This window comes from Protopterus annectens, chromosome 5.part0, assembly GCF_019279795.1.
Source record: "Protopterus annectens isolate FY-2018-M chromosome 5.part0, PAN1.0, whole genome shotgun sequence".
Classification (NCBI taxonomy): domain Eukaryota; kingdom Metazoa; phylum Chordata; order Ceratodontiformes; family Protopteridae; genus Protopterus; species Protopterus annectens.
This window is the reverse complement of record NC_056735.1, coordinates 649,008,144-649,035,286: the sequence shown is the minus strand read 5'-3', so window position 1 is coordinate 649,035,286 and position 27,143 is coordinate 649,008,144. Positions and strand designations below refer to the sequence as shown.

Genomic DNA, 27,143 nt, shown 5'->3' with positions numbered 1-27,143 from the left:
ACCACTGGCAACAGTGCCACAAAGCACTTATATTCACAAAAGCCTTGGCACCTCTGCTACACATCCTTCAAAATGTCGCTAATATGTGTAGTATATTCCACATAGTACTGTCACATTCAGGTATGTCAGTGGCAGAGCAGTTGGTTTCACTGACATGCATAACAGTTGGCACTGGAGTTATCTGCATATGGCCCTGTCAAAGGTAGCACTGTACCTAGGGCAGTACAAGATGACTGCTAGGAGAATGGGCTGGCTAGATCTAGACAGTATTAACTGCACATACACATAGATCATTGACCCTTGCATATTGTGGACAGGCAACATGTTTTCATGTGTATTGGTACAGCCTTGCCAATGTGTGCTATGCTGCTATTTCCATGCAAACATATATGTTACTGCATTTGTGTGGGTATGTGTGGGAGCACACCTGTCAGCTGTACACATTTGTACAAACTCTGATATTTGCTTTACATTTTGGCTCCATTTGCCATACTATTGTACCCTGTCTTTAGGACTGCAGGCATATCAGTAAAGAGCCCAGGTCAGATTGTACTGGCATACATTTGAGTTTCAGACTTTTTACCCTTCATAGCCTTACTGCAACTGTGGTTCCTGCTGTGCTATCACTGTTTGAGTCTGTAGGGGGTTAATTCAACATTGCCACCATTTGTGTGCCTTTACCCGACATTTCTCTGTGGTTTTCTACAGCTGACTTGCTGTGTGGGTGTGAGGGGTTGTTATGGGATCCCCACCCTGGCATCCATGCCTTTGACCTATGACACCGCAGTTAGTTGTCCCCACACATATAATGCAGTGGGATTTGCCAGCTTGGGTACTACAGCATAGTGTGTGGAAACCAGTTTTGGCCAGACATTTTCTGGTGTCCCACATAGCTGTCAGTTCTGTGCTGTTATCCCAGTAGGCCACCACATTCCACTGCATGCATGCAGCATTATCATAGATATGCTAGCCAAACATACTATTCCATTAATTTATTGTTAAGATGACTGACTTACCTTGTGCTTGCAGCAGTTGTGAGGACAGTGCTTGAGGGCCACCTATGTTGGATGCACACAGTACACTGTCTATACATGGTAAGTTACAGGTAATGTAATGTGTATGTCATCCATTCCACTGTGTGAGCAAGTCAGAGAGAGGGGCCAGTCCCTGGGGTCCCTACAATGTCAGTGTGTATCCTATGCATTGCCTCTTTGGCAAGGCATGAGCATACTGGGCACGCCTCCATCTGCCTACAGGAGCAGGCTCAGGGGTCTCCTCCTATGAGTCTCTCTGTGCCTGTGGGGACCTTGGCAATGCTGGTGGGCTATGTGGCCCTTCCCCATGCTGTTCCTGCTGCAGCTGTTTCTGCAGGATCATATTGTGTAGCATGGCACATATATGAACATGTGCGCACATGTGGCTGGAGAATATTGCGAGGCTTCACCAGATATGTCAAGGCAGCAGACCTGTGACTTGAGCATCCCAAAAACATGTTCAATAATGATCTTAGTTTGTACATGTGCCTCATTATGGCGTTCTTGTGTGGGTGTGTGTGCGTTTCCGATGGGTGTCATCATCCACGGTTCCAGTGCATAGCCAGCATCCCCCACCAGATGGCCATACGGGATGCCTCCACTTGCAAAACCCTGGTACAGCTGTGATGAATGCCAGATGTGGGAGTCATGATAGCTTTCAGGGCTGACAATACACACATTCATGATAATGCCCTGGGCATTCCACACAACCTGTCAGTTAATGGAGGGGAAGCCCTTGTAGTTTATGTAGACCCTACCCTGTTCACCGGTGGTGCTTTGATGTGGATGTGCATGTAGTCTATGGCAACCAGTACCTCCGGGTATTCTGCTACACGATGGAAGAGATGCATATTGCTGGTCCTCTCCTCCCGGGTGTTGGGGAAGTAAATGTGCTCACTGGCATGTGGTAACATGGCATCCAGGAACTGGAGGAGTACCCTGGATGCAGATGGCTGTGAGACCACCATGTCCCCAGCAGGTCTTTGGAAAGTACCTGTAGCTAAAATTCTTAAGGCTACACATACCTGGTATCAACTGGGATGGGTTCCCCTCTGTTGGTTCTAGCTCTAAGTTGAGGCTGGCACAGCTGAGTGATTTGCTAAAGTATGTCTCTATTCACCCTGTAGTGCTCTACTATCTCCAGATTATGTAGCCCCTGGTAGGTTACCGTGGGTACCTGAACACTTGTCTCCTCCTCCATGGTCTGTGGCATTTGTTAGTATTATCCTCCTCTTCACCATCAGCCTCTAGCACATACTGATGGATCAAAGCAATGGCAGACCCTAACATTTTCCAGTTAAAATTCCCTCACACGTATACATCAATGGTGCAGAGTTTGTGGGAAAAACAGGCTGTAAGGTGTTTCCATACTTTATACTGTTGTGCTGCAGATGCTGCCTGTATGATTGGATGACTATGATACATTCCAGCTGCTACCTATATTACTCTTGGCTTTGATTTGTCCACTGTGAGTGTTAAAGGCATTGCTGGTAATTTGTGCATGACTGCCTTTATTCTGCTGTTGACCTTTTTTAATTATTTTTTACTTACATCTCCTCCCATTTTCTGCTATGCAGCCACCTGCCAGCTGTATTATTGTGTGCTTTGCATGGCCCATTGTGAGTTTCAAGAGTCCCACATTAGTGATTTCTACTTCATTTCTCCTTTATTGTGCTGTTGCCCTTTATTTCTTTTTTTTACATCTCCACCCATTTTTAGCTATGCAGCCACCTGCCAGCTGTATTATTGTGTGCTTTGCATGGCCCATGGTGAGTTGCAAGAGTCCCATATTAGTGATTTCTACTTCATTTCTCCTTTATTGTACTGTTGCCCTTTATTTCTTTTTTTTAACATGTCCTTCCATTTTCAGCTATGCACCCACCTGCCAATTGTACTATTGAGTGTTTTCAATGGCCCATTGTGAGTTGCAGAATCTCATATTGCTTTTTGTACTGCATTTCCCTTGTTCTGCTATTTCTTTTTTTCCTATATCCTTCCTGTTTAAGCCCCAGCACACAGCACAGACCCATTTAGCTAGTGTAAACAGCAAGAAATGGTCCTCCCCTGGGCGGGAACACACTCCTCAGTTCATGGAATAAGACTATACAGCCTCAGACATACCCCCTCACTTAGCTGTACTTAGCTAAGCGCAACCCCGGGCAACAGAGCTCCAATGTGCTTACAGCAAGAATAACACATCCCCTTTTCATGTTAGTTGCTTCTCCTGCCTACACAATGGTGTTAGAGCCTCTACACAGTTAGGTGCAGTGTGACACTTAGAAGTATTTTGTGATTCAGTATAAGTCCCCTCATTAACATACCCCACTGCCTTAACCTGTAGTTACTGCACTACACAAGAGCCTTCCCCTTAGCAACCACTGTTCTCTGCCATTGTTTGATTCTGCTTGCCACATAGTATAATAGCAAAATGCAGTTTTCCATTAAAATCAACTTTTCACTATTTTATTGTTTATTTTCCCCATGATCCCATTGGTGCTGCACTGCTCTATGCTTCAATGGCCGAGATTGGCCATAAAAAATAAACTTTTATTTTTATGTAATTGAAACAGTTTGCAATCCCAGTGGTCATATATTTGGCCAATGGCATGCCTACAGATTAGGGTACATGCTTTTATTGGAGCTGTCATGACCCTATTTTCATTTTTGCAGAAATGTCTGCACCTTCCACTGTTCCTGCACTATTAGCTGCCTGCTTCCTGGACTGCTATTTAACCTCATTTGCATGGTTTTCACCAGCAAATGAGGTAATTAGCATCCTGCATGGGTTTCCATGCAGGAACATTGTAGGCTCACTTGTGCACATAAAAACAGCATGTTCCTGGATTGCTCGGTGACCATATTTTGTGCAGGAGCAGCTACACTGCTACTGCAAGGAAAAAATCCATTTGTAAATCCCAGAGATTGTTTTTCCTTCAGACGGAATTAAAACTTTTGAAACATTGGGCTCTGCTGTATTCTTTCTAACATCTAATAACATTTTAGAACAAGTGGATGCTATGGATTGGTCATCTTCTTCATTAAAGAGACAAGCCAAAAGTAGTTGGAAAACTATTGATAAGAAGAAGCTAGTAGATAAATAAATATATAATATTTTGTTTTTGTATTTTTCATAGTATTCTAAGGCTTCACCTTTTTCAACTGTCTCAACATATAACAATAATTCACAACTGTGATACTCCTGATGCACTCAAACAAAACAAACTTAAAGCAAAAAAAAAAGGTAAAGTATTCCATTTTTCTATTCTTTTCATGTCAATACATATATCATTATAAATACTCTTTAACATTTGTCTAAATCTTTCTAGTGAAAACAAAATAAAATATATTTTTAAACAATTGTTATTAATTTTATTTATTCAGGGCTCTATGACAATACAGGCTTTCACTAAAACAAATGAAGGCGTAATATACAAAGTAATTCATAAACTTAATAATTTAGCCCTGATTCAGTAAAGTATTAGTATTCTGAACATTTATAATTATGTAGAATGGATGTGTGATTGAGTGCTTGTTTGACAGTGTTTAAATCACTGTTGAATATTTACAGTTACTATGCTTACAAAAAATTTTCATTTTTTTTCTTTGTTTCATTTCCTGTCTATGCTTGATCTTCTCTCTGGTGTTGTAGTCATTGTTTAAAAAATGATGATTTAGATGTTGCTTGCACTGCTAATGCACTTTTATTTGTATAAAACATGATTAAATTTCAGCTGCTTCTCACGCAGTCATAGAGAGAGCGTTTAATCAAACATGAGCTTAAGCTGCCTTTTTGAAACATTTAAATGGCTTACTTACTTGCTTCTCAGCTTCCAACCAAGATCGCAAGCTAAAACATATTTTTTTAACTTTTACTTGGTTTCCTCATGCCTAAACATTCTATTACCTTAATAATCCCCTTGCAAATATGCAAATGTCTCATTCTAAACAGTATGGTTCATTGTTGATGTAATCATCAAGGTTAAAGGTCATACATGAGCCGTTACTGTTTTTCAGCTCTTTAGAGTGACAAATACACTTTTTATGGTGACAGCCCATTCAAGAACAGTTACTGCTTTCATCTTATTTAAAGAGAAAAGCACACTTTTAATTTTGAAAAGTCATTAGTGAATTCTTATTGTCTTCCACTTAATTGAGTGACAAGTTCTCCTTTTATGTCTATATGTGTATATATATATATATATATATATATATATATATATATATATATATATATATATATATATAATATGTTAAATAAGAACCCTACTTTTAAATAATTTCACTCAAAGAACTTAAAATCTTAAATGTTGATAAAGAATTTATAAAACAATATATTTTGATTTGCATCTACCAGTTAGAAAATGGCAAAAGCTAGCTTAAAAGTGGCATAAGGGAAAGAATAAGGCACATGATTTTGTTCATTTATGCCTACTTCTCAGATGTAAAGATTTTTGCAGAGTGTCTAGATTTTTGCCTCATATTTTTTGTTTGTTCGTTATAAAATTATGATTTTCTGGCAAATCAATGAGGGCTGAAGTCAGACAAATAATGACAGATATTTAAGTTTCGGACTTCGTACCCTTCAGAAAATTCATGCTAATCAATAACCTGCTATTCTATAAACTATGTAAGTTTGTATGAGCAATACAAAGTCCCTGTTTCTGGGCCTCTGTCCCCCTGTTGTTTGTGAATTTGTCCAGATTTCTTGCTCAAGGAGATTAAGTGGTATGCATTTATGTCATAAAATATATATCAGTTATTAATGAGTTATGATGTCATACTGTCACTGATATTAATAGTAGAAAAGATATAAAAGTATAAATAAAAATTAATACAGATATTTATTTAAAGGTGAAAATGTTTGTTGCCTGAAGAATACCCATTTATTTTACTTTTGAACAGAAGTGAATCTGTTTAAAGCTCAGCTATAGGATTTGATCTATCAAATTAATATATTATCTGTGCTAACTGTCATATGAAGGTGTTTGGGAGGAAATGGGTAAATTATATGTTTCAGATTTATTTTCAGCAAAATATTGCCTCTGCTTGAATGATTAAGGCATACTACTTTTGTTGTCTATGGAGCTATAATTAAGTGTAGTTGCTTTAAACTCCATACCAAAACTCTTATACACTTACAATAACTTATGTTATTGCACATCTTGTTATATACATACAAGTTTACTTATTCTTAATCAGTAAAAAGTTAAAACATAATTATTTATATTATTGCATAGTTATGTAGTAACTATATTTAGAGTCTGATAATCTTTACAATTTTACATTTAAATCATTAAAGACTGTTCAAATATTATCTGAACCAGATGAGAATAGTATCCACTTTTATATAATTTATTATACTAATTTGTGTCTACCTAGGTTAAAGATATGGAATAGTAAGTTGAATATATAATTCACCTGCTAACTTAATTTACTAAGCTACTTTCTGATTAAAGTTAAATTTTAGATAGTTAGAGTGAAGAGTATGTCTTGAAAGTTACTTTAGAGGATAAGCTTGCATGGCAATGCTATTCAAGTGTGGGGTCTAAACCTCAGGGATTGCTCAGATTGTTTTTAGTTCAATTTTTAATGTTTTCTTATTCAAATGTTTATCACTGAGTGTCTAGGAACATTAACTACAGATATTTAAAATATATATATGCAAAGCATTCTCTTCAGTACTATATATTTTTTCCATTTCTATAAAAGTAATTACAGGTAGATATGACTAATTAAACTACTACTACTAATATATTCAAGAAGTGTATATCTATTAATATTAATGGGTTAAACAATAGTAGCAAAAGGGAAGTCTATTCAAATATTTAAATTTGTTTAGTGCTCAAATTGTATTCTTACAAGAAACACACTTATTACAGGAAGATATATACAGGCTTAACTCCAATAACTGTTTAGTATTAGTGAGTTCTCATTATAAACGAAAAAAAAAGTGTGGCTATTTTGTGGAAAAACTGTTCTGATGTCCAAAATCATACATTTATACTATGATAAATCTGGCATGTTTTGTGTCTGGTATCTTTGAATAAAAATAGAAAGATTTGTACATTAAAAAATGTATATTGAATTCCTGGCCTGGGAGCTAAAGAGGTCAAACATCAGTTTGAACAGTTTAAAGACATTATACAATACTCTAAAGGGAGTGTAATATTGGCAGCTGATTTTAATTGTATGTTATTTGATAGTGATTCTAACAAAATAATACATGAAGGAAACCAGCCACATCAAAGACATTAATTGACTTTATTGACATGTTCAATATTAAAGACGTAAATGAGTATGCTAAGCCAAATTTGTTATTTTTTACACATCATTCACACTGTCATGGCACTCACTCAAGAACTGATAGAGTACGCATTTTAAGAGACATAACTTCAAAATTGCATAAAGTTAAAATATTTATGTCCTTTGTCTGATCATAACATAATTACATATGACTCATTAATGGATACTAAACAAAGTGTAAATATTACTAGATTTCCAGCATGCATAATGAATTTGAAAGACTTTAAGGAATTCTCTATTAAGGAGATACAAACTTTTCTACATATAAATCTTATGGGTGTTACTTTCAGTTTACCGACAGTCCACTTCCCCGAAACCCAGTTTACTGACACGTCAAATCACTGACATTCTCAAAGCTGATGTTCCTAAATGATAAGTAAACACTTGGTCATCCCGACAAAAGAATTATTCAAAGAAAACAAACCCACCGATGTGGGGGGCTTTGCCCACCCACCCTCCTTACTAAATATACCAACTGAAAGAATGCACTGCCACGGGGTAAGGGGCAAAGTTTAAATAGATGGCCAAGTGTTCACTAACCATGTGAGTAACCTCAGCTTTGGGAATGTTGGTAATTTGAAGTGTCAGGTGAATACATGTCGGGGAAGTGGACTGTCTGTAAACTGAAGGTAACCCATCTTATGATGATATATCAGAAATATATATGGGATTCTATGAAGTTGTACTTATATTGGAAAGTTCTAGCTTGGTTTATTAAAACACAGTGGAATAAAGACTTATTAGATTTACAAATGAAAATCAATAAACTAAAGTTAGATATACAAAAGGAAATAATTTACTAAGAGAACTTGATGAGATGAACACAAAATGTACAAATATTACATTATAAAACTATGACTAATTTAGAAAAGATTGAATCAAATTATTATTCTAGTAATCCTAAAAATCAAAAAGAATAGCAAATAGAACAAAGAAGATTATTAAATCTAATCAGATAAAAGAAGTTTACATTCCAGGTACTAGGAAAAGGGTTTCATATTTACAGGGTATTTTAGAGGCTTTCAAAACATACTTTAAGTTAATTAACTCACATAACACAGAAACTGAATCATAGAATGTAATAAAACCCTTCTTTAAGAAATTTATCAAGGAAAAAACTAACAGAAGATCAAATAAAGTTAATTGAAAAACCTATTACAATGACTGAGCTTAAATTATAAATTAATAAGTTAAAATTAAATAAGGCTCTTGGACTTGATAATATTATACCTTAAATATATAAATTATTAACTAAAGAAGCTTTAGACTTATTGTTAAAAGTATATACTTTAGTTAAAGAAAATAATAACACCCCCTTCCTGGAAATATACATTAATTTACCCAATTCTAAAATCAGATAAAGATACAAAAGAATGTCCTACAGAGCAATATTGCTATTAAACATTGATTATAAAATGTTTATGGCAATACATGCTAGTAGATTAAAACAGTTGCTCCTTTTATTAATAGATGAAGATCAAAGTGGATTTATAAAAGCTAGAAACATGATAATATTAAAATAATTCTAACATTAATTGATTATATCAGTTTCACAGGAAGTAATATGACTTTAGTGAGCTAAATTATCTATAGTGTTTTGATTCAGTTCACTCGGATTATTTATTTCTGGCTTTAGATGAATATGAATTTTCACAAGAATAAAATATAAAATTGTTATATGAGAAATCTCTAGCTTATATAAAGATTGTGTCATGCATATCTAGATCTATTACAATCACCACTGGTATGAAATAAGGATGCTCTGTGCCCCCTTTGTTGTATTCTCTGGTCATTGAACCTTTTGCAAATTGTATTAGGATGAATACAAATATCAAAGGCACATGTTTTAATAATAGTTTAGTCTTGAAAGTTCAGTTGTTTGCTGATGATATGTTATTGACTTTGAAACGTGATAGTAAATCTTTACAAGCTTTATCTGATACACTAGATCTTTTCCAAATAATTTCTGGCCTTAAATTCAATGAAAATAAAACTAAAAGGTTACATATAAATTGCAATAAGAAGGATATAAGCAAAATGTTTGCTAAATATACAGTTCTAGACAATAAAATTAAATATGAAGGTGTTACTTTAACAAATTATATGGATGAAACACTAACAGTCAACTATAATAATATCTTAAAATAAAATTAAATGTCTCATGGGGGAGACAACATTGTTTTTTTATTATGGAGGACAGGTTTTTCCTAGTTAAAATGATTATTTTCCCAAAAAAGTTATATTTCATGCAAGCTATTTCTCTTCCTCCTCCTAAGCATTGTATACATCAATTTAATAGATTAATGTTACATTTTTTATGGTAACCTAATAAACCTAGAATTGTGTTAAATCATCATTTAAAGGATTGGGATGTAGAGGGAATTAAATTTCCTGACATTGAAATGTATGCCTTATCATCTATTGTCAAGACATTGACATTGTGGTTAAATCCATCATATTCAGCTAGATGGAAACAAGTTCAAGAGCATACTTGATTACAATCAGATTTTTCATTGTTGTCACAACATACATTCTGCCTAATAATTTGTATTGGATTGTAAGAGATTATACTCTAGACAATAAAACATAAACATATATGTTCCAAATTTATTACTAATACATTAACTACTCTTAAAAACTATTTGAATAGAAATCCAGATATTAAGGTTTGGTCATTCTTTCCCATTGCATGTACACAGAATAATATTGATACTTTTGACATTAACAAAATGACTGTACTTAGAGGGAAACATTTAATATATTGGCATCAGTTGCTGGATTCTGGAAATGTACTTCAAATGAGACAAGTCATGAATAAGTATAATACAGATAATGAATTGTGGTTGGTAGTGCAAGGATTAAGACAATATATTATAAATAAAATAAAGTCAATGTATTCATCAGCTAGACAAAATATCACTAAACTTATAGAATTTTTGATTATTATGGCGATTCAAACAGTTCAAAGTAAAGGCTATCTAAAATATATAAATTAATTAAAAACACAAAATTATATTATAAAGAAAGCTATTGAGATTATTATAAAAACATTAATAACCAACTCCCTGAAGAAAATGATAAAACACTAATTATGATTTCCACAAGGCAAACTTCTCTTTCATTAGAGTGGAAATTATTTTCTTGGAAATTTATTCACAGAATCTATATCACACCTCATAAAATGGAATTAATGTTTAATCAAGAAATAGGATGTTGGAGATGTGAATTAAAATTGAAAGCTAACTGGCAACATATGTTTTATGAATGTAGTCTTCTTAGATTATTTTGGGAAAATGTAATTATTTTTTGCAAACTGTTTTTAATGACAACTTTCAATTGACCAAATCTTTGATTCTGTTTAATGCTCCTATAGCTAATCATGTTCCCAGATCTAAATATTCACTTCTTTGGATTTTATTAGTTACTGCTTGTAAAACAATTACTACAAATTGGAAATGTGAGGTATTGCCCACGTTTAAAGAGTTCAAGAACATGGCTCTTAATGTCTCTTGAAGGAAAATAGCTACTATCAAGATATGAATATAAAGAATCACTTCATATTACAACTCTTGGATAAAAGTGACAGATATACTGTTGAGAACTGATTGTAATACAGTCTGAAATTGACTTTACTCTGAAGAAATATCTTGTATTTGTTTGTTTAGACACTCTTGTAAATAGTTTTTGTTTTGTTATGTGTTTTTTTTCTTTCTTTGAGTGGTTGATAAATTGATATATATCATTTTATTTCTAAATTAAGATACATTATATGAATCTTAAAAATCTTAATAACAATATTTGAGAAGAAATGAAGTGAATCCTCTCTGTGTTAAAGTAATAAAAATCACTGTTTCAACATGCTGTTTTCTTTTATTTTTCTAGCTAGAATGGCATTGTACAGGCTTCCAGTTCTCATGTCAGTGTTTTGAAATCCAGCAGTTGTCAGGAGTTTATCATATTCAGATAGAGTCCTTTCCTTCCCATTACAAACAATGTGCATGAGCAGAGACCACAGCAGACTTTGAATAGGTCCACTTTTGTCTTCATTCAGCACTTCTTCAATTATCAGCACAGCTCCACCTAAGAAAAAGAGAAGGTGAAGTAGAACATAAGAGGAATGAAATGGGGTTAACAAGTGGCTTTACATAATTGCTATGCTTTCAGCATCATTCACAGGATATTTACATTATAATTCTTAACCGGCATCTTCTATATAATAGACTGCTTAATTAAACAGGGAGATTGGGTTGGCTTAAAAATATATATACATGTCCTGCTTGTTCAGCCTCCAGCACAGGAACATATATGTCAGTCCTACTACTTCCAAGTTAGTATATGGTACTTCTGTTGTGCTCTGCATTGCTCTTATTTATTTTTTTGGATGAAGGATGTTTTTTAATTTCAGAGTAATTTCTCCTGAAGGATAAGTGTCATCACCAACCTTTAACACACATTATAAATGCATTATTCTAGTTTTCTCACTGAAAAAATAAATCATCTGTTCTTGATACCATGTATATTCCATGTAAACCTCTTAAACTCACCATCTACTACTTTTGGAAGCTTACAAATTCCAGCTATGCTACTCACTGTCAGAAGTGCACAACCTCATACCACAGGTCTTGACACTTCAAAAAGTAAACTCTGATTAAAATTGAAAAGCAATAAATCATAAAGGTCACTGTTATTTTTTTCAGAGGTTCACCAACTCCCATCTTTAACATCCCCATCTATGCTAGTTATATAGATTAATTAATAACCTCAGATTTGGTATATATCTCATTCATGTGCTGTTTATAGGAATGTGATTTACGTCTTTGTAGTTTCAGCAGCACTCCAGTTTTAGCTGACAGCCACCACTTGTTTCAGCAGCACATCAGTTTTAGCTGACAATAACCTCTTGTTTCAGAAGCACCTCAGCTTTAGCTGACAGCCACCACCTGTTTTAGCAGCACCCCAATTTTAGCCGACAGCCCCCACATGTCTTTATTTTAATTCCATTCCAAGTGTCTTTCTGCTGCAGATGGAATTTCATTATAGATGCCACCTCATACACTTTGGGCCTGTCCATACTGATGTTATTCTTCTTTTCTTTCAACTCTTCTAGATTTTGTTAGTATCCTTTTAGCAGCCACTTATGCTGCCTATATGACTAGGATTAAGTCTAAAATCAAATTTAGGACTGTACAGTTTTTTAAGGAATTCAAAAAGAGCTTGAAAAAATATATAATGCAATCAAACAAGAGTCAGTGTTTTTAGGATAATAACTAATAGAAAATCTGAATAATTAAAAACTTTAATTTTGCATTCTCAACATGCATGTAATAACATATTTCTGATTGTAAATGTAAATATTGCAAATATGTGCAAAGCAGAGTGGCTGCTTAATGAAAGCAGTTAGAGCTAGTTGTCAGCAGACCTTTGGAATTGCTGTTTATATCCATCTCTGCACATACCAGCATGCTCATCACCTGGTCTCACTACACTCATTCTAAAGCTTGTCTGCTATCTTGCTATGTCTTTGTGCCCAACGTATGGTTGAAAAAGCTTAGAAGACTAGCCCTCATACAATGTTAAGAAAAAGTACATAAATAAATTATACATAAAGTCCTTACCTAGATTTGTTATGTTATGCTAAAAGGCTTTTAACTAAAGCAGCTGATTTAGCTTACCAGCGGTTGATATGAGTTTTGAGCTCAGGTCTTCATATACATCACATATCTAATGCACACCTACTTGCCTACTTTTCTTTTAATTTTGCCGGCATTGTTCTCAAATAATATGCATTTATAAAACAAGACTCAGTGGTGAACAGTATAAACTCAAGTTATATTTTCCTAGTAAATCTGATGTTTGCTGCTGTTTCTTTCCTTCTTACTTTATCTTCAGTCCACCATGGGAATGTTGATGGGGCATGTAAGGAAATTATACTAGTAGTCTATTTAGTGTAGTGACCAAAATTATAGTATCATAGCCATGTTTTATTTCCAAACACCTTTATTGCATTATCACTGGTGACATAAGCAAATTTACATTCATATAAAAATAATCAAACTATATTAACATACAAACATTATATTTCACATATATTAATATATATCATATAACATAAGCAACATTACATAAATTATTCAATTCCTGCCTTTTTAACAAGAAACATCTTTATTAAACCATCACTTACTACATAGTTAATCATACATTTATATTAATGAAAACAAACCACACCAACACAGTCCTACTTGTAAGCATTTTACATCACAAACCATGCTGACACACTTCCAGTTGCAAACATTATACATCACTTATCTACCCGATCATTTTCAGTCAAACATCACATAGCTCTTCTAAGCCCTGCCACCTTTTAAACCTCATTCCTCCCTTGTATGTATTCTTCCCACAAGTCCCATTTTTTCCTGTGTAGTTTGCTGCTACCATTTTCTAAAGATCTCAGTTACAGTTGTTTCATCTCTGTTACTATATTCACTACTTCTAGTGTAGCTGGTTCACATTTTGATTTTCATTTTCTAGTAATTACTTTTTTGGCACCATTACTAGACACAGCAAGAACTTACCATGTCTATGCAATTCCAATTCTGTATCATAGCTCAGAAAAATCATCTCCCTCATCATACCAATCTGCATAGCCAGCATCTCCAACAGTTCTTCCTGCAGAGAATCCTTAAAGCCCACCAATTTACCACACTCCCAAAAAATATGTTTCCATTTATCTGTTTGATCCCCATCATACCTCCAACATTTGCTGTCTGCCTGAAGAAAAACTCTCTAGAGTCTACTTGAGGTATAAAAATATTGATGTAAACATTTCCAGGCAAAAATCCTAAGTCTTCCAGATTTTATTGCATATTTATTACTTATATCCTCCCATTATTTCTTTGTGAGTTGCTCATCTAATTTTTCTTTCCAGTCCTTTCTAACCTCATCTGATTGATTCTTATAGTTATCATGCAGCATTTTATATGCTGTATTAATTATTCCTTTTTAATGGTAGCTTATGTTCTAGATTATACTAAAAAATTACCACTGCTGGTCTTTAATTAGGACTCCCCTATTTATTTCCCTTTACCTATACTCTGCTATCAATCCCTTATAGGGAAGACAATCTCTAAACTGTAGTCCAAATACATTCTTGGTGTCTTCCCATTCTGTCATCTTTCACTCATTAGTTATTTGCTCCCAATACCTTGGTTTCTTTGCCAGTTTTCTCCAATAAATTCCAGCCCCCTCTTGACTATTGTCTGCATCACTAATTGCAGTCATCCCTAGTGGCAGAATCTCTCTATTCTTGTGTTGGTTTATTTCTTGGAATACTTTCTGCTACTTTATGGATATAATATTCTGCATGATTATTGTTATTTTCCTAATATCATAGCTATGTTATATGTGTACTCTTAAGAAACTGATAGCTGATCACAATCCATTCCTGAAAACTTAGTTTTTGAATGCCACTGATCTTCTAAGACACTCTTGACATTATTTCAATATTCATTAGCGCCAGCCCTAATATTTATAAATCGGTAGCAAACGAGACAAGAATGAAGACAGTGACTATCCTCATTATGTTTAAAAATGCTCTGTTTTCTAAAACATGCAGGCTAATATTCTAATATTTTCCCAGAAAATAACACATGTACATTTAAAAATGTACCTGATTGGGGGCTCTCTGCTTATTTTTGCTTTTGTCTCTATGTTTTTTTTTTTTTTTTTAGGAAAGAGGTGGAGTACTGTGCCTGAAATCAAAGCCATCACATCCACTTAAGTTACGGACACAGAGCTATATAACATAAACAAGTGTGCAGGCACATCATGGTGTAATGACTAAGGGATTCTGTCATATAAAATTTATGTACAACTGTGGTCACATTGTCATTAGTACTGGACATAAAGTAGCTAATAAAGATTCCATTATGGCAGAGCTGATGGGCTGTATACTGGGTCTTGTGAATTTTATTTTTTATTTTATTTTATTTAGCCTTTGTTGACAGTGTTAGTCCCACTAGGCTAGTAGCCTCTTTTCTTGGGAGACCTGGGATGGTATATTTTGATATTACAGGAACTTTGACTGGGGTATTGGGGAACTTCCCTTAGTTGTTCCTATGAATGGGGGGTCACATTTTGCCCGAACACTACCTGCTTCTGTTCCAAGTGCATTGGTGATCTGGAGAAGCATGGAGGTGGAATGTGAGTGATAATGGCAGTGTTGCATTCTAAAACAATACAATGCAGCCAGCTGAGAATTTTGGGCAGCGGGAAGAGATGAAAGAATCTGAATTGCTGAACAAAAAGGGAAGTGAGACTTCCAATATTATTAAGGATGAGGGAAAGGAGGCAATGGCAGTTCAACAAGGGAAAGCAGTCAAGCCTTCCACTGATTCAGAAGTGCTGTTTCAAACAGCACTTGTTTAAAGAAGAGATATCAAGAAGAGAAGAGTGCATTGTTACAACCTTCAAACTGGAAGGCTTGAGGGATTATATCATTAAGGGTTTGTTACTGGAGAGTGATTTACAAAGTGAGAAAGACATTTTGTGTGGAGATAAAAGGGAGAAAATTCAGAAGAAAGAATTGGAAGATTCTCCCTAAGATAACAAGGGAGAAGAATCCTTAAAAGGCAAAAATGTATGCAGACACGGTAAGAAAAAAGAAAACTGAGAAGCATAAATGAAGTGAAGAATCCTGCGATAAGAAAAAAAAAAAGAATCATACAGTAAGGGGGGATTCAATAAAGCCTACAGAGTCATTTTCTACTGTGTGTGGGTCACAGCATGATGCGCACATAGGCACAAAATGTTTTAGATTCAGTAAGCTCCATGTAGCGGGGCATACTCATGTGCAAACATGGAAACTTTTGTGGTATGCAAATTACAGCATCAGTAGCTGGATTTTATGCTAATGAAGCAAACCAACATGGAGAAGGGATTCAACTGTCTGCAAAGCAATCATACAGACTCAGTGTTTGTGTTGGCCGTGTATTTGTAAACTTTCCTAATACAGCTAGGAGAAGAGTCTACATGGAAACAAGAGCAAGTAAAAGCTCTGAAATTTGTATAGAACTGACCTTAACATGTAACAGCACACATATTATGACCTAATTACACAGGGAGGATGATAGAAAATCAGAGTAACAAATATAAAAATTTATTTTCAGTGCCATGATATAAATGCAGCTTTGCTCCCCCACACCCAAATGAAGAATATACTCATAAGTAATACAGACTTCTGAAATGTTTAAATGTCAGGAAACAGACTATTATACTGTAATTTAAGCATATACATTATGTAGCTGATAGATTACAGTCCCATTTTATTTAAATGTGTATTCATCTGTGCAGCTATATAGGCAAAGTAATACTCTCCTTTGTGTTTACAACATTGGTCTCCTGTGCAGTTTCCCTGCCTGCAAGATTACTAACCATGTAGATTCTGGGTTGTCAGCATGGTGAAGATGCAAATGAGGTCAAAACTCATTAGAATTGTTGAATCTTAAAATAGAATAACTGTGTAGGGATGTTCACATTGTGTAGGCACTTCCACAGTGTTTTTTTTTTCATTGGATATCAACAGTGAATGATGACATAAGGGGAGTGGGTGTTAGGTTGCACTTGCAGAGATGTACATGCAGACCTGTGAAGGGTGAAAGTGCATGTAAGCAGAGCACAATTCACAAGTTCTGTTTTATCATCATTATTTGCTATTAAAATGTGTTGTCATTTTCCACTTTAATTTAATTTATTTATTTTATTTTTTATTTTTATCATTGGTTGAGTGATCTGGCACTTAGTGCACTCACTAGAACCAGAGGAATGAATGGCAGATTTCTCTGTGCTTGTCCTGTAACTCTTCCTATGGCAGCACATGTATGTGTAAGGCTGGACTATACATGATCCTGGGATCAAGTACAGGGTGTGCAACCTTTCTTTCACTTTTAATGCTCCATGTTTGTGCAATATCATGCAAATCGATGAACTAATACCAGTTTTGTCTGTACTTACCTTATTTGCACTAAGGTGTGCAGAGGTACACAGAGGTGTGCATAGCATGCTACTGATTACTTAATAGTTGTGTTCAATAGATGTAATCAATTATAGCATAAGCAGTTAAATTGCTTGTTACATAGCCAATCCAACATGGTGGAGCTATTCAAAAAGATGTAAAGCATCTAGGTAGCCTCCATTTTGGTTTGTCCTGAATACTTCAATACCATTGGAGTAGAGACAAGGACATTTTAACTGACACAATGCTAGGGACTGCTGCGACTATTCTACATCTGTATGTGCTACAGCCTGAAGCCAATGCTACTGGTGCTGCTGACAATAGGCTTAGGCTGAGAAGGAGAAGAGTTTTTCGGGCCCAGGGTAACTTTCCATATGTTACATGAGCTGGAGACTGTAGAGCTCTACAGGGTGTTCAGGTAGACATTATAAGAACTGTGTGAGCTCTGCCATTCTCAACTCAGAGCCAGAGCCAACTGAGGGGAACCCATCCCAGTGGAAAAAAAGGTATGTGTGGTCCTTAGAATATTAGCTACAAATGCTTTTCAAAGACCAACAGGAGACATGATGGGTGTATCACAGGCTTTAGCATCCAAGATCCTCCACCAATTCCTGGATGCTATGCTCATACATGCCAGTGAGGACATACATTTTCCCCATAGTGCTGAAGAGAAGGCCAGCAATATGCAACAGTTTTACCAGAAGCTGCGATCCCTGATAAAATCCTCCAAAGCTAGTTTCTGAAAACAAAATTGCCACTGATTCTAAAGACAACAACAAAGCATTCTATAGCTATGTCAAGAATCTCAATGGCAACACTCAGATCTGCTCTGAGTTACAGCACAATGGCAATAAATATACAGACCCAACTGATATTGCCAACATCCTGGCAGATAGGTTCAGTGCTAACTTTACCCCCCTCTCACCCCCTAAAGAGCCCATCTCTATACCAGAAGAATGCAAAGTTCCTATAATCACGGCTGCACAGGTAAAAACCACACTCTCCAAAACTAAGAACACAGCATCTATGGGACCAGACAACATCCCAGGCTGCGTTCTACATGAAATACAGAACGAACTGGCACCCCACCTAAGTACCATGTACAATTATAGCTTCACCTCAGGCTTTGTGCCTGCCGAATGGCACACAGCAATGCTTATCCCACTCCACAAGGGGGGAGCCACCACGGTCCCCGGGAACTACTGCCCCATTAGCCTGATGAGCCTGGTCTACAAGGCCATGGAATATATCATAATGATACTTATAAACAAAGACATTGGTAATCTCCAAACTCTGGACCCCACCCAGTTCAGATTTGCAAAAGGCAGATCATGTCTCCTAAACCTAATAGACTTCTTTGAAGCAGTCATCAAAGCCGTAGACAGGGGTAAGGTGGTTCACACAGCCTATCTAGATCTTGCCAAGGCTTTCGACACCATCCCCCACTCTGGAATTATAGATAAACTCACTAAACTAAGTATAAATCCCTATGTCACAACATGGGTTGCCAACCGGCTCACTGACAAAACCCACACTGTGAAAGTAGCAGACTCCAAATCTGACTTCAGATCAGTGACAAGTGGAGTACCACAGGGTTTAGTCCTGGGCCTTCTCCTGTTTGGTATCTACATCTCTGAAGTATAGGCTAACACAGAAGGTCTTTGGCTAACGAAGTTCACAGATGACTGCAAACTAGGAGCCATAATTGAAACTCCTAATGGTGTGGACATCCTACAAAAGGGCCTCACTGAGACAGATGCCTATTGTCAGAGTCATGGCCTCAAGCTCAATGCCAAAAAGTGCATTGTCATCCCCTTTGGTAAAAACTCTGTACCCATGAGCAACAACATAGGCAGTAGTATACTTAACACCAAAAGTGTGATAAGAGACCTTGAGACACAGGTGGACAGTAGTCTCTCCTTTGATAATCACATCACCACAGTAGTCAGAAAATCCTTCTACGTGGCACACCTCATCACAAAAGGATTCTCATCCAGAAAAAAAGAGGTCATTGTTCCCCTCTACTCATTACTCATTAGACCCATTATAGAGTACAATGCCCCTTTTGGTATGTACCTCAAAAGACATCTACAACAACTGGAAAGCCCACAAAAATACCACACAAAGAGGATTACCGGCCTCAAACAGATGCCCTACACAGACCGTCTCAAAAAACTCCAGTTTTACTCCGTTGCATATCGCCTACTCAGAGGTGATCTCTGCCTAACATATAAAGCTATGTCAAACTCAGAGCTGTTGGACATGCTTCACTTAAAGAAATCCCAATCCCTCTGAGCTACATGCTCTACGGACCTAAACCTTGTCATCACAATAAACAGAACATGCCAGAGGGATAGATTCCTGTCCCAGAGACTTCCCATACTCTGGAATAAACTACCTTTCTATATCAAACAAAGCTCCTTATTAGCACTCTTCAAGAAAAATCTTGATAATTGGATGGGAAATAGGAAATTCACCCTGGGGATTACCTCTGTGGCTCTGCTCGACAGTGGCACAGGAAAATTATTTTCTTGGGTGGCAAAAGCCAGGGTACCTTTTTGGTTGGGCTTGTACAGGCCCCATGGCCGATAGCCTAGTACCTACCTATGAACCTATGAACATATGAACCTATGTAGCAAACTACTGTGAAGTACTGGGTGCTACAGATTGCACTTATGTACACATCAAGGTAACAACTGGTGAGCAGGGTGGAATCTACATTAACCACAAGTGATACCACTCTATCAACTGCCAAGTCATGTGCAATGCTCAGGGAATTTTCTTGAATGCGTGTGCTGGCAACACTGGCAGTTATCATGACTCCCATATCTGGCACTCATCACAGCTGTACCAGATGTTTGCTCAGGGGACATGCTGGCTATGCACTGGAAATTTGGGTGATGACACATATTAGAAGTACACACACACACACACACACACACACACACACACACACACACACACACACATGAACACAATAATGAGACACATGCTGAAACAAGAAACATCAAAGAGCATGTGTTTGGGATGTTGAATTCATGGTTTTCATACCTAGATATATCTGGTGTAGCCCTGTAGTATAATCCACACAGGTGTACAAAAATCTTCACAGTATGTGCTATGCTACAAAATCTGATCCAGCAGAAACAGCTGCAGCAGGATCAGCAAGGAGAAGGGACACACATCCCTCACCATTGCCTAGGTCACCACAGCCACAGTCAGAGGGGGACTCTGAGGTGGAGCCACAAGCTGCTGTCCCTGTAAACAGATGTAGTCATGCTCAGTATGATCTTGCTTTCACTAAGAGACAACACATAGCACATTCATTGACCACCTAGGACCCTAATACCTTTCTCCTACTCACATACATATAGTAAAAGTGATCCCAGGCAACTCATGCAACCTTTACCTCCACATGTGTTGGCTTTATACTGCTTGCATCAGTCAGAGTCATCCCTGAACAAACATTGTGTCAGCTGCTGCATTTGCAGCGTATGCTCTGAACTTAGAGAGTGTATTCTTGGATCATATTATGGCATATGCTTATATTTTATAATTTGCTGCAGTAATCAAGTACCTAGTGGTGGATTTAAAAAAAAAAGGAATTTAACATGTGAGAGCAGAGACGTGTTTTGCTCATGTGTCCAGCCATAAGTAGTAGGCATACCTCTCAACCTCTTAGAACAAGATATCTGGACAAAGCCAAAAATAATGGGGGGGGGGCAAAGGCCCCCAAATATGGACATTTTTAAGTACTGCTCTTACAAATGTAGAAAGTAGATAGAAATACAGGTTTTGCATTAGCATGAATTTTCTGAAGGGCATGAAGTATGAAACTCAACTGTATATCTGAATGCAAACCTCAATAATCCACCAATGATTTACCAGAAAACAACAATATTATGAGAAACAGACCAAAAATATGAGGCAAAAATCTGGACATTCTGCAAAAATCTGTACAGTTGAGAGGTGTGGTAGTAGGCCACAGGCATCAAATATTCACACAGTCATACCTATGAAGAATACTGATGTTCACTGCATGTCCTCACTTTAGCACCATATATTTGTACTTGTAAATAATTAAAGAGAGAACTTAGAAAGTAATGATACATATTGCAGTTTCGGACTTCATAAACATTCTCAAGATCAAACAAGCAGGATGCAGAACAAGGAGAGTAACAAGTGAATCATATCCTTGTTTTTGCCATGACAGTAACTGAGCTTACCCCCCCCACCAAAAGCGCAGTATACCCTTGTCCTGCCATAACAATAAACTCAGTTATGCTCCACCCAAAAGAACAGTATATGCCTGTTTGTGGCATCCAACCTGGCATTCAGTTTTAACCAAATGCATACCATATAACTCCCACTTAATATCCTCACACATTTTAAGGCCAGTTATATGGTATGGCTTACACACTGCATGTCTCACACTACTGGTCAGATAACTGATGAAGTACCAAGAAACACAGACATGCAAGATAGAGCTAATAATTTGCAAGCAGAATCATAAAAGGTTGTGTCATCACTAACTGCTCTATGTCCAAATATAATACAGATAATTAAATGTACAAACCAGAGCTGATGGTTTGATGGCAGTGTACATTCTGATACAGTTGGTTTTGTGAAGAATGACTTCAGTTCTTTGCTGCAAAGCTGTTTGTGTGGCAATGAGGAATAAGGCATCTATGCTGTTTTATGAAGCTGTATTGGTATGAAGGTTCACATCTTGACCTATGTAGAAATATCTGATGTGTACTATCATTTTGTACTGTCTAGATTATATATTGCTTTTCCTGATTTCATGTATTACTTCCTTTTTTTGACTGCTCTTATCTTGTTTGTGCAAAGTGCAGCATTGTAGCAACAGGGTGAACCAGGCACCCCAGGAAGCATATAGCCAAAAATAGAAGCCAGATACATTCAATTCTGACTCTTAGCCATCCCCAAAACCCTTCCTGGACTACATATGGGAGTGGGTTATAGCAGCAGGAATATATTACATAATACAAACTATTAGCAATGTGGCTCACATTTGCTCACTGCTCAGCTACATGCAAATAGGTTAATCTCACATATGTGTACACTTTGTTAACCATCACACAAATCCCCTGCTCACTGTGCTATGGGACTGTATATATGATGCTTTCTTATGGCTGCTTATTTCTTTTGTATGTCATAAAACTGCATGTGGAAACATTGCAAAGTAAGAGCCCAACATACCCATCAACCTCACAGAATAAGAAATCTGGACAAAGCTACAGATAATAGGGGGCAACTTTTCAACAACAGAAACACTTTTTAAATATGTCTCTTATGAACTTAGAAAGTGGAGACAGCAACAGGTTTGGCATTAGCATGAATTTTCTGAAGGATCTGAAGTCCAAAAATCAAATACCTGCTATTAATTTCAGACTTAAGTCCTCACGGATTTGCCAGTGATTTCCCAGAAAACTAAAATTTTATAAGAAATGGACCAAAATTATGAGTAAAAAATATGGACAGGCAAAAACAAAACTACTGCACCAGATAAAGTCCAGACCAGGCCCCAAAAATATAATGCAAGAAATCCAAGCAGGCAAAGGACATGTACGGCATAAAACTAAACAATTTATTTAATAAAAAACATTTAAGCGCTTTCACGTAGTACTCCCACATTTCATAAGACATAGAATTCTATCACAAGCCTAAACATTGTAAACACTGTTAAACCAATCACTGCTAGCAACCTTTTTCCCCTCCAATTAAATAATTAGTGGAAACCAAAGGATTTAAAGTAACCTAACACTTTAGCAAAGTAAGCATTTTTTAGTATGTTCCACCCACAACTTATATAATAGATTTCAGATATAATAAATAAGGCATATATTGCAGATATCTAAACCATATTATATGCATCATACACAAACCATCTCATCATACTGTTGCAAATATGCTGATGTTTTGGAAAATTTAATGGAGAACTGCATCAACAAAGGCTGAGACAGCCCTGTCATCCACTTAGTTAACTAAGTATACACCTTATATAAAATTTACAATAAAAAACTAGAACTACTACATGAACACTCATCAATGTTCAAAAAACAAACACATAAAAATATATAAAAATAAATACAAAAATAAATACAAACAAAACTAAACATAATAGCCAAATACTGCCAACATAAAAATATATGTGTGTATATAACATTACAAACAGAAAATATATAAATAAATAAATGATGTATGAGGAGTGTGTGCATATATATAAGCAGACACACCTATAACTGCTATAAAAAGATGTAAGGCAAAGAGAGTGCATTAAAAAGGGAGGGTCAGAACAAGGTTAGCAAATGTAACTAAGCCTTCTGTCCCTTAAAAAGGGTAAAAGGGTTTGAATGACAAAGCTTCATTTAAACCCATGCCCCTGTCAGCTTATAGCAAAACAATCCATTTTTGCTCAGTCTTTTCAAGTCTGTTCCTATTATTCCCCAACCTTATAGTGCTTGGCAAGATCTCTATAATGAAAAATATAAATCTATGGATGGTACCTTCTTCAACAATATGTATGACTGCAGTACTTCTGGTGTCTCGAATGTTGCTGTAATATATATATATGCTCCCTAATCATATCCCTCAATGGTCTAGTAGTCATGCCAACATAGAACTTAAAATATTGAACACATTGGGCTAAATATATAACATAAGCAGTTGAGCAATCAGCATAATGCCTAAAAATATATTCTTTATTTGTATCAGGATGTATAAAAACATTCTTTTTGTCAATATATTTGCAGAAATGACAATGTCTACAACCAAATGTTTATTGTCGCTTAGAAATAGTTTTGCTGGTTACCATGCCAGTTCTATGGCAAAGCCTACGTTTTAATGATTTAAATTTTTATAAGCAACTTTTGGATATGTCCCCACAACTTGCTCTATCCCACTTTTGATTTTAGGACATGCTAATTCTTACATATAATATCCATAACTTTCTTGTTGTCACAGGTATATGGTAGACATGATCTGCATTCTTTTGTTTCGATAACCATCCATCCTATTAACCAGTGGCATATTCTTTTCTGAAAAACAAGATTTACCTCTACCTCCCCTTTCCCTATAGGCCATTTGTAAATGTTCATCACATTCATCCTCAGTATATCCTCTATCCCTAAACTCTTTCTTTAATAAGGTTACTTGCTGGAACATCGTACTGTCTTTGGTGGTAAGTCTAAAAGTACGTAGAGCCTGTCCTTTCAAAATATTTTTGAATACATATGTAGGATGCATACTAGAATGTGATAGAAGGTTGTTCTTCCTACATTCTTTCCTATAAACCTAAGTGTGCAGAACATGCCCTTCTCTTGTTAGCTTGACATCTAAAAAATCAATCTCATAAAGAGATGTACATGTAGGAAACTTCAAGAAAGAGGTACTGTCATTTAAAAAAGAAACAAACTGTTCAAATAGTTCTGTGGAACCTCTCCAGATAAAAAATATATCATCCACAAAATTACTATAATGTAACACATTTCTACTATAAGTAACATTATTCAACAACACAGTATCTTCCCATTGTGCCATTACAATGTTGGCATTGGAGTTGGCACATGGTGTGCCCATGGACACTCCATATTGTTGAATGTAAAATTTCCCTTCAAACACAAATACATTATTGGTAAGCACCAATTCCATCAACATACATATAGTCTGTATGTATCCATTATCAAAATCACTATTTCTTCACAAGAAATCTTTCATATATTGGATGTCTACATAATTTGGTATGCATGTAAATAACGAACATGCATCCATAGTAACTAACAAATCTGTAACACATGATGGCACCTTCTGTAACTTATCAAATAGCATGATAAGAAAATGCTGTGACTCTTTTAAAATAGTGGGTGACTTCATTAATAAAGAATGTAGATTTTTTTCTAAATAAATGGATATAGGCTTTGTGGCCCAACCTCGGTCTGCCACTATTGGCCTATAGGGTGGGTCAGATAAAGATTTATGGATTTTAGGCAAGCACTGTATAAGAGGTATTAAAGGTTTCTCAACAATACAGAAGTCATATAACTCCTTACTAATATACCTAGAAAACAAGCAGTCAAATAACTCACAGTAAACATTATTTATAAGTTTTTGTATCTCTGTAAGATTAGTAAGTCTGTAAGTACTACTATCTGACAACATTAAAGTCATATTTTTTATATAATCTTTACAGTTGAGAATCATTATAGCTCCCCCTTTATCAGATGGGGAAATAATAATGTTCTCATTAGCTTGTAACTCCTGTAGAGCAGAAGATTCACCAGATATAAGGTTATAAAACCTATTACATTTATTCACTGGGTCATTATAATACTGTAATAAATCATGCTCACACATCTATAAAAATGCTCCTATTAAAGGGTGAAAATCAGGACAGAATACACTTAGTTTTCTCAATGCTGAAGGTTGCACAGCAGATACAGAAAACATAATTCAACATTACATTATGACAGAACAACTTCAGATCTACCATTACATCATTAAAAACACTACTAGCTGTAGGTATAAAAGAGAGTCCTTTGGCAAGGACTCGTAATTGAACATCAGTCAAAGAAACATCTGATAAACTGTATACTAATTGTCCTTTGCTGTGCTCCAAAACTGCTTGATTGAAAGAATCTTCAGTTGTCCACTTGAATGTTTCAGATGCTTCCTCCCTTGACTGGGCGATCTCTGTCTCCCTCTGATATTCCCTATGGGAAGAGGTAAGTTTAAAGCAACAAATTTATCATTGGGCAAGGACATTGTGGTCTTAGGTCTCACAACTTGTGAATTAGATACAGCAGCCATGCCATTGTCACTAGAAATGCTGGCTGCATCCAGAGAAGAAGAAAAATGAAAATTAATAGTCAAAGGTATCTCTGGTCCTGCCTCCAGTAAATTCTTGAACAAAATTAGAATCTTTAGATGGAACACCTGCAGCGCTCACAGATTTAACAAACTTGTGCTCTTTACCACTAGGCCCCCTCTTTAATACACTCTGTTGTCCTTCATTGTTAGATATACATCTTTTTATAGTAGTTATAGGTGTATCTACATATATATATATATATATATATATATATATATATATATATATACACACACACACACACACACACACACACACACACACACACACACACACACACACACACACTCCTCATACATTATTTATTCATTTATATATATATTCTGTTTTTACTGTTATATACACACATTTGTATGTTAGCAGTATTTAGGTATGATGTTTAGTTTTGTTTATTTTTTTTTGTTTTGTTTTTTGAACACTTTAGCAGATTGATGAGTGTTCATATAGTAGTTCTAGTTTTTTTATTTTAAATTTCATATAAGGTGTATACTTAGTTAACTATGTGGATAGCAGGACTGTTTCAAACTTTGTTGATGCAGTTCTGCATTAAATTTTCCAAAACATCAGTATACTTGCAACAGCATGATGAAATGGTTTATGTATGATGCATATTACACTGTTTAGATATCGGCAATATATGCCTTATTTATTATATCTGAAATCTATTATATAAGTTGTGGTTGGAACATACTAAAAATGTACTTACTTTGCTAAAGTGTTAGGTTACTTTAAATCCTTTGGTTTCACAAACCTCAACTTCAATGCAGAATAAAAACATGTACACCAAGCAGTGATTGAATTGAAAACAGTGTTTAAAATGTTTGGGCTTGTGATAGAAGGTAGGTATAACCCCATAAGTTTAATCCACCTCATCTGTAAGGCAATTGGAAAAATTATCATGGATCTC

At 35.8% G+C, this 27,143-nt stretch overlaps 1 protein-coding gene across 3 annotated transcripts in view; it reads right to left on the bottom strand.

Annotated features, from left to right (window-relative positions):
- Positions 1–7,276: 7,276 nt before the first annotated feature.
- LOC122802731 (acetylserotonin O-methyltransferase-like) overlaps positions 7,277–27,143 on the bottom strand; it is a 332,448-nt gene continuing 312,581 nt past the window's right edge. For 2 of the 3 annotated variants that reach the window (XM_044072492.1, XM_044072493.1), the window contains one exon: positions 7,277–11,417. In XM_044072492.1, coding sequence (XP_043928427.1) covers positions 11,182–11,417 — 236 coding nt within the window. In that variant the 3' untranslated portion in view covers positions 7,277–11,181. Of the gene's footprint in view, positions 11,418–25,652; positions 26,079–27,143 lie in introns of those variants that run through there. The other variant, XM_044072494.1, reaches the window with a different exon arrangement.